The sequence below is a fragment of the Lycorma delicatula genome, chromosome 5 (assembly GCF_047948215.1).
Source record: "Lycorma delicatula isolate Av1 chromosome 5, ASM4794821v1, whole genome shotgun sequence".
In the NCBI taxonomy this organism is placed as follows: domain Eukaryota; kingdom Metazoa; phylum Arthropoda; class Insecta; order Hemiptera; family Fulgoridae; genus Lycorma; species Lycorma delicatula.
In genome coordinates this window covers 100181959-100191630 of record NC_134459.1, presented here as the reverse complement: position 1 = coordinate 100191630, position 9672 = coordinate 100181959, and the positions used below count along the sequence as shown (strand labels likewise).

At 32.0% G+C, this 9672-nt stretch overlaps 1 protein-coding gene across 1 annotated transcript in view; it reads right to left on the bottom strand.

The window, feature by feature from the left end:
- Positions 1-1743: 1743 nt before the first annotated feature.
- The window catches only part of LOC142324499 (uncharacterized), a 55352-nt gene continuing 47423 nt past the window's right edge, over positions 1744-9672 (bottom strand). Inside the window, exons 8-9 of the mRNA XM_075365326.1 lie at positions 3480-3700; positions 1744-2417 (exon numbers count right to left, since the gene is read on the bottom strand). Coding sequence (XP_075221441.1) covers positions 3487-3700 — 214 coding nt within the window. The 3' untranslated portion in view covers positions 1744-2417; positions 3480-3486. The remainder of the gene's footprint in view (positions 2418-3479; positions 3701-9672) is intronic.

The window sequence follows — 9672 nt, the reverse complement described above, 5'->3', positions numbered from 1 at the left end:
ATGCTAAGAGGGTAGGCAACTTACCTCTGGGTGCATAAAAGAAATAGATGACCAAGGTTTCCATTTATGGCAGATCAGGTTGGTTGACTGAATCATCTGATAGCTATCTGTAACACGCATGGTATTTTTCCTGATGTGAGATGTATGCAGATAGTTATGTGATTTTGCCCAATTGGCATATTACACAGTATCTTTTTGGACATGGTGCATTTTTGACATAAGCCTGAATTAATCAAACCAAATTTGGTTAACCTATGTTCAGTGCAGGGCCATTGATGATGTGCGCCATGTCATAATGTCTACCCCAGATATGAAGCTAAATGTACGAAACTAACTAAAGTAACTAAACATGGATCAATCCTGGTTTTGATCGCAAGTTAATTGGAAAACTGAAAGGGAATGGAACATAGTTGCTGGCTTCCTTAGATTCTTACCCCTGAAGTGGAAGGCTGAGGGGTTTGATGCTGTTACAAATGCATTGATAAAATAGTAACTAGGTGGCTAGGAGCTTGCCTGTGTGCTTGCTTCACCAAGGTAGGTGTTATGGCATTGAGCCCCACTTAGCTGAGATATTCACCATTTAGGATGTGTGGAGAACGCTGTGGTGTGGGAGGGGATAGGCATTGACCTCGCTCCCAAAAGCAGAGCAGAGATGGGGTATGTTTTCATTAGAGGCTTATTAAATTTGTTTCTTGATTTTTAAGTAAATCAAGAGCACTTTGAGTAAATTGAATTGTAGGACAAAATTGCTGTTGCGATCAACAATTGTTTTGTTGGTATGAGGATAGTATTTTTGGTGTTTAAAGATTTAATCAAGGAATAATGTGAGTGCATAGTCTAATTGAAGTTAGATATAGGAAGAGTTTTGTGTAAAACCTTCACTGTTAGAGGAAGACGTGGGGATCACGCTTCCACAAATCGGTTAATTTGATAGTTGCGGGTTGTAAGTTACGGTAGGTGGTTGTTGTTGGAAGAGGCCATAAGAAAATGATAGTAGATTAATGATAGTAGTTAATCCAGTGATGGAAATGTCTGTTGAGGCATTTGCATTGGTGCATCCTGACTTGAGGCCAAACTGATGACTGTGTTATGTTATAAAGTTTAGAGGGTCTAAAAGATGACCTCCAGTAAAGCCCATCAGGACTAGGAATGGAGGGGGTGATGTGCCAACCGGGATCATCACAAGGTGGGTGTCTTCCCATACAGGGATCAGGATGTAAATTTACTGTATAAAAAGAATTTACTAGTTGATGAACCAGAAAACTGATTTATGAGTGTTTTTCATTAATAAAAAAATTAACTGATATGTGAATTGTATGAATTGATAAATAATGACAGATAATAAACAATAAAATGAATTTGAATAAGATGGTGCAAACAATTACTTAAGTAATATTAATTATTAAGTAGTTATTTTAGTTCTGTGTGTATTATATTATGAATATTTATTAACTATTTTGGAATGGGTTGTGCTAAAACTGTCAATAATTTTTATCCTGGCATGCAGAGCTGTTATTGAAACCATTGTATATCATGCTGTTTTCAATTTATAAATTAAAAAAAAAATACCACTTACCCAGAAAATTATGTAGAATATGATGGATGATGTTTAGAAAATGCCCTATTTTTCACTTTAAAATGTTAATATTACAAAAATTAAATTTTTTAAATAAAAAGAAATACTAAAAGTTTATTTTTGTTCTATATTCTTAACATTATACTTAATTTCAAGAAAACGCACTGTCCATAAAATCTACATAGATTACTAAATAAAATCATATAATAAGTATGAAATTTGAAATATTATTTTTGTTATGATAAATAGAAATTTTAAAGTACATGATAATTTTTGTCTTGGTTTTCTGTATTGGCTAACATTTATATTTCAGATAGCACTGTCCATGCAACCCCTTGTTACACCTTGTGGAAACAGTTCTTGACTTTCTTTTTCTTCCTTCAGAAGTACATAAACAACATTCTGACTCCTTTTCTGGCAATTTTCTCAATTATATCTCGCATCATCCTTGTATCTTACAACCTTTTTTTATGTGATGCACATAACACATATAAAAGATTTTTTTAATGATATTTTTTCAAGAAATAGTTGACCTGACAATAGGAAATACTAAATAATGAAATATTACTGACTAATATGTTTAAGGTGCAGAAAATTTTAACAAAAAAAGCACAAAAACATAGTACTTCAATAATGCTATTTTTAATTGTAAAAAAACGATTAAAATATGAGTATATGTGATTGCAATAATTATTCAGTATATCATGTTAATAGTGTATTAATGAAAGTTTCATTATTAGAAAAAAATTATAGTTAGAAGTATAATTATTTTTTAACATCAGTAATCTGTGCTCTTTCAAATAAGTTAAGAAATTTTTTGATAGTAACCAGGCGTTTCATTCTGAAAATGAACAAAAATAGATTAGTAAATTTTTAAAATAAATTGTAATTACAGTTATTTATTTTTTAATAAATGTAATTAAAATAATGCCTAATTTTTTATTACTGTATAACTTTTTAAAGTAAATATGGATGAGTTAAACATTTAAATGTATGAAATAATATGTATGTCGATAAATTCTGCTTGTTCAAAATACCCGGAATTTGGTAATTAGCCTCCTTTCTATTGACAATTTACAATACTGATCTCCCATCACAATACTGAAAAGGGAGATTACTTATCTCCCTCGTTACGAAGTGTTCCAGAAGCTGTTTGCAACATTTCTTAATGATGTTGCTCATTATTCTAATCTTAAATTTTTATTTTTGTGACTGAAATGTTATTCTGATCTCAAATCAGAGAAACATTTACATTTCATGAAGTTATTAAAGCACAGCAAGATTGGTTATGCCCATTATCAAATTTCTGTTTCAGATTATAACACAAAAACTCATTATGGGTTGAACAAAGAACAAAGAAGAGGGGTTAAAGTAGGAAAATAATCAACATTTTTACTTTTTAAGTACAAATAAAACTATTGATATATTAAATTCACTTTGCTTTTTAAGTTTTCTGTGTAAAATCAAAGACAAAACTGTAGGCAATGATATATCCTTGCCTCATTCTCTTGTGTAGTGAAACTTACCTTTCACTATTTTCTAAATTAATGCTACTTGCAGAAATTGTAAATAGTTGTTCTTTTTCAATATTCTGCTTATTTTTCTAAAAAAATTAATATTGCACATACAATTCAAGTAATAAAAGAAAGTATTCAATTAAAAAAATAACACTATATATCAGCAGTTAGCTAGGGGCCAAGTCCTATTAATTGTAACCAAAAATATTAGAATACAATTAAAAGAGCATAGAACAATAAAAACATGGCACCTTCCTCTGAAAAATAGCACAATATTTATTTATTTATTAAAAAATTATCATAAAAAAGAAAACAGTCTGGAAGATGAGACACAAAAAAATTAGATTTATTGTCAAAATTATTAATTATAAACAAATTTGTTTTACCTCATATTTATAAATCGCCATTATCTATTAATTCCTGTACAAGTTCAGACATTTTTTGTTGGCACTGTTCATTAAATGATGAAACTGGTTCAGCTGATTCTTCTTGAGTCTGTGCTTCATAGAGATCAGGTGCTTCTTCTGAATCACAAGTACATATTGGTATCATATCAATAGCAAGACCCAAACCATAACGGCCACATCTGTGTATCTCTTTCAGCAACCTATTAAAAAAATACATATTTAATGTGTATAGGTTTATTAAAACTTTAAGATTGAATTGAATAAATGTTACCAATACGGTACACATGGCATATTAGTAACTAATAATTCATACTAAGTCACCTAATCATTCATTGCTAAGTCAATGAGTCTAATTTTAATGAAAATTTCATAATGAAGGAATGAATGACAAACGATATACAGTGAAAATTTATTTATTAGAAGTAACAAAGCTTTGGGTAAAGATTGTAGTTTACATAAAAGTATTGATAACAAAGCATTTTTGATAACTTTTAAAAACTTAAAGAATTTTTTGCAATTTTTAAACAAATCTTCCTTTCATATTGAAAATAACATTTTGTATATGATAAAAATAAATCATAATGGTTGTGAAGGACTATTGTTACCCATGTTGTATATCTATAAGTTGCCTCTTGTAATCCAAGAGGTTGCATTCAATTACTCATGCCTTAAATTATTATTAGTCATTGTAACAAAGTCATGAAAAGAACTGGACTGAAGAAAGGAGTAAAAAGAAGAATCAAATAATGACCTAAAACATAAAAAAAACACTGGAACAAATTATATTAATGGCCTACAAAATAAATTAACTTCATTAAAAGAAAGAAAAAAATGATATCATTTTACTTTTGTGTTATATTAAAATAAATTTGATTCACCGTGTGTGTGTGCATGTGTGATTTTTCCATTGAAGTTTTCTATACTAGAAATAAGACAGAAATAAACATGACTTTTTTTAAGCTAAATTAAAAATGAAGGAGAATTATCGTATAATAGAAAATTATCAATAAAAATCTGGTAAATAGATATAAAAATGAAATTAAAATTTTTTATAGTTTTACTACACTTTGATACCGCTCAATAGTTGTTCCAGAGTATATAATAGAAAATTAGATTGTGTACTGAAAAAATATATGTATATATCTGAGATATTGTTTCAAATTAATACACAGATTGTAACAGGGTATACAAACATGGTTTCAAATACAACTCATTATACAACATACTCAATACATCACAAATACAACATAATTCAAGAATGAAAAAAATTAACTTAAAGATACATGAAAATTAATTTATGTAATATCTTGAAAAGGTAATTTTGCTTCAAGATTTTAAAATTTTCATTTAAGCAGAAGTTAAACATTCAATCTTCAACTTTCAGGCTGATTACTGTGCAGGTTAATCATATAATTTTACAAGCAAAAGTGTAACTACACTTTTGCAAGTGCACACTAGGTATAGAGCATTTCTATTTCTGTAAAAAATCAACTTGTTGCAGTACATTATAAGCATATTTTTTTAATAAAAAAGTATTTTCAGTAATGTACTGCTTCTATCCTTTAGGTTGCTAGCACTGTGATCCCCCTGTGCAAGTGTGGATTCCTGGTGGGTAGGTACTGATGCATAAAGCGTTGCTTCTTTTCAGGCAGATCCTTGCTACTTTTTATACTTTCATAATATTTTTCAAATATTGTAATTCTTGTGTTGGTTGATCTTACTCTCCAACCAATGATCCATCTTATTATCTTTCCTTCTGTTAGTAAATGCTATGAAAATTTCCCTGTTTTGTGGTTTTGCTCCCTTCTTCCTTGGGCAAATATCATAGAAATCTCATTATCTTGTGGCATTGTCTAGAGACTCTGTTTTGTACCTGCGATTTGCACAAAAATCCTGATTACAGACTATGGTGCTTGTTGGGTAATGCTAAATTTTTCACTTAATTCATTTAATTGCAAGAATATTTGGTAGTAATATTAGGATCATACTTTGTAACTTTTTCCAAAATAACAACTTTCACAAACGTCAAATTGAGCGAGCCTACATGAGATGTGCCTGGACATATCTGGAACAATTAGGAAAAATCTGTCTGGTGAACTGAGTCTAAACAAACTTCACAGCTTCATATATCATCAAATCACACCTCACTAGATCACAAATAGAATTGTAACTCAGGACCTTGTACCACCACAGGTGACCCCTTGGCAGACAATCATGAAATGTCTTTTTAGGAATACTCCACCAACTGAACCAAGCAACACCAGAGTTCAGAGAAGGAAGCATTTAGATACAGTAGCGAACAAAGGGAATTTTTGTTCTGTGGCACACTGATTGCTGTTTGGTATTTCAGGTTATGTTGCTCTGTCCCAACACACACAAATGACCCAAAGACAGATTGACAGTGAGTGTAGTTTGGGGTTAGTTATTGTAAATGAAATCATGAAAAGGTTTAGGAAAACAGGTTCTGTTTCAACAAAGTGAAAAGGGAGATGTGAATGGAAACAGAAAACCATGTCTACACAGGACCAATTACTAATAAGAAAAAGTAAAATTAATCCTCAAATGTCAGCTGTTGACCTTAATAGAGACTTGAGAGCGAGTGGGATAATGTTTCTGATATCACATAGTTCATAGAAGATTGTTGGCCGCGGGAAGGATTGCTCGGAAACCTAAAAAGAAGCAGTTACTGACAGGTTATTAAGACAAAAATACTTAAATAGGCAAAGAAACATAGAGAATGGACTATTGAGATGTGGAAAAAAGTTATCTTTTAGACATACTCATTTCTTTGTCCAACACGAGAGAGTAGCCTACATTTGTAAGTCAGCAGATGAGAAGACTACTAAGCCAGCACATCTGCAACGAGCTCCCGAACACCCAGTCAAAAAGATGTTTTGGGGATATTTTACACATGAAGGGCCAGGAACACTTATGTCTGTGAATGGAATGATGAAATAGAACCAAAAGATGCCAAAGAAACCCATTAATACTTTGGTATTAACCATATGCTAAAGAAAAATAGTCCCACTTGTGCAGAAGAACCCCGAAATCATTTTCCAACAAGACCTTGCACCATGTCCCACGTCAAAGAAAGCAGAAGAGTTCTTTAAAAACCAAAAAAAATTGAGTGCTGTGATCAGGGAAATCCTGTAAACTGAATCCTACTGAAAATTTATGGGCCATACTAAAAATAAGACTTGGGAAAATGAATTGTAGCACAAAAACTGACCTTATTAGTTCAGTGATACAGGTAGGTATTTTGAGATGAAGAAATCAAAAATCATTGTTCTACCTTAGTGGAATTAATGCCAAAGAGGCTTAATGAGATAATCAAAAACAAAGGAGGACAAATAAACTATTAAGTTTGGCTACTAAACATTTTTTCTTTTAAAAATAATGTGTTCGGATTAATTTGTTTGCCACTGTATGGTGGGCTGCTACTTAGAAGATAATATGCGATCAGAAGCACTGGAATGCCCCAATACTACATACACGAACAAGAAAAATACAAAGTCCAAAATCAAACCAAAGCTTACATTTCCACAAACAATGTAAACTCGCTCATGCAGACCAGTAAACTAAAAATAATAACTGGCCTAATGGACCAACACAAAATTCTCATCATGGGTCTGCAGGAAATAAGAAACACCGACCAAGATGCTATGATACAAGATGCTTGATATAGGTTCTACAAATGTATACCTGGGAAGAGTGATGAAAAATGTCCTACAGTTTGGAACAGACGTTTTGGTCAGCCTCAAAATAATAAACTCCATACAAGAATTCAAGTCACAATCCCCGAGAATCTCAACACTCATTCTAAAAGCATTTAATAAAATCTATATTCTAAAAAAGGGAACAAAACAGACCCTAATAATTACAGTGGAATCTCACTCCTAGATACATCATACAAAATTCTTCCAAGAATCATCCTCAACAGGATTGGTTCACAACTCAAGAATACCAGGGAGGTTTCATACCCTGGAGGAGCTGTCCAGACCAGATCATGAGTTCAAGCTAACAATGGATTACAACAGGAAAAGAAAGAGACACATGGTGGTAACATTTGTAATTTCAAGAAAAATTTTGACTGCATCCACAGAGAATCCCTACTAAAAATTCAAGACACCTCTCAGACTACATACCAAACTAATAAACATGATAAAACTGACTCTCACAAACACTAAGTCAAAGGTAAAATTCAGATGCGAGCTCTCAGAACCATTTTTTTTCTTGATGATATTGGCACATAAGCTTGAAGCTTGTGCACAGGATATGGAAATGTAGCGTATGAAAAATGCCATGCCTGACTGTGATTCAAACCCAGGATCTCCAGATGAAAGGCTAAGATGCCACCACCTGAGATCAAAACAGAACTGTGCCAAGGAGATGGGCTCTCACCGCTACTATTATACCATACTTTAGAAATGGTAATGTGGGAGTAGCTCAAAAAATGCCCCTGAAAGTAAAAATAGGCCAAAAATCAAAACCACTGTCTTGGCCCGACAACTTGACAATGCTAGCAAACTACATCGACAAAGCTAAACCACAAATATTAGAACTTCAAAACATTACAGATAAAATTACTCTCAAAATATCATTTGAAGTGACAAAACTTATGCCCCCAAAACCAATACAATTAAAAGAAGTAAATGTAAACAGTAATAAAGTCAAAATAGTAACCCAATTTAAATACCTTAGAGGAATAATAACGAACAACCTAAACAAAAAAACCTCGATCCAAATAAGAACAAAAAAAACTAAAGCTCAAAAATTAATCTGGTACACTTACAATAAAAATGCTTATTAATAAATGCAAAAATAAGCCACCACAACACAGCTATAAAACCAGAAGCCACAGAAACAGTCTTCCACCTGAACGAACAATCAAAGACAGATAGACTACAGAAAATCGAAAGACGAACTGGAAAAACCTGCACCAATGAAAAGTACAGAAAGACAGGCAGTGGTGGATTTTGCCCAACAAAGTCATGTATGAAGAGTTAGAACCTATCACTGATACCATACATAAGAGGAGACTAGAATTCTTTGGACATATCATGAGAATGCAAGATTCAAGATTTCTGAAACAACTAATACAGTACAATCTTGATTCAAAAACACCAAGACAGAATGCAGGTAGATCAGAGAAATAAGAGAGGATCTGAAGGAAATTGGTCTTGAACTAGAAGACAACACAGATAAGATAAAATTAAACAAGAAAATCCAGAACAAAAACTCTAGCTTCACACTCACAACACGAACATTTTCAACACTAGAAAGAGCACAAAGATCAGAACATATTAAAAGTACTGGGAGGGCCGCAAGACCCAAACAATTTCATTGAAGAAACTTGGATAATGGACTGACTAAAGTAATCCTATGTGGTCATAAAAGGTAACAATAAGGAGGTAGTGTATTTAAATGAGCAAGATTTAAATGTCTGGGATACACCTAACCATCTTTCCATCTACTTCTATCTATGAAGCTGGCAATCTGCTGAAGATGTGCTTGTTTAAAGAGATTGAAATCTTTTCAGTTGAAAATGAAATGCTTTTTTTGGAAAAGATCAGACATATATCTTAAGATGAGTTTATTAAGGTGAACAAGAAATTAATCAGAATTGACTAAACTTACCTCAGAAAAAAGAAGCAATTGTTAAAAGAGAACTGTCTCCCTTAAGGATAAACTGGGATCTTCAATATTGTAAGTAGGAAAAATATAAAAACAGAGTTTTTCCTGACTGGAAGAGTGGAAAAACACCTTTGAGTAGTATCATGCATAGATGTTCAAGTGGTAACATTCAAATTTTTAGCAGTCAGGAGGGTAAAGAAATGCAAGAATTGTGAAGCAAGAAGCTGGATAAAAATATCCACATTCTCTGAAAAATACAGAAATCAACATATATAAAGGCAGCATTAAACTCTTAACACATGAATTTAAAATTCTGGTATAGACTAAATTCCCATAATTCACTAGTTTAAACTGCTTACATTATTTCCTACATAAGAAAAGAACACAAAGACCTGCAATAGTGAATAAAATGCATTTACCATTAAGCTTTATAAGACTACAAACACTCATCCTTAATATTATATATAATTTTAAAAAACAGTTTACCAAATTCCATTTTAATTTCCTCAAGCGCTTCTGGCTATTCTGCTACCTTCAA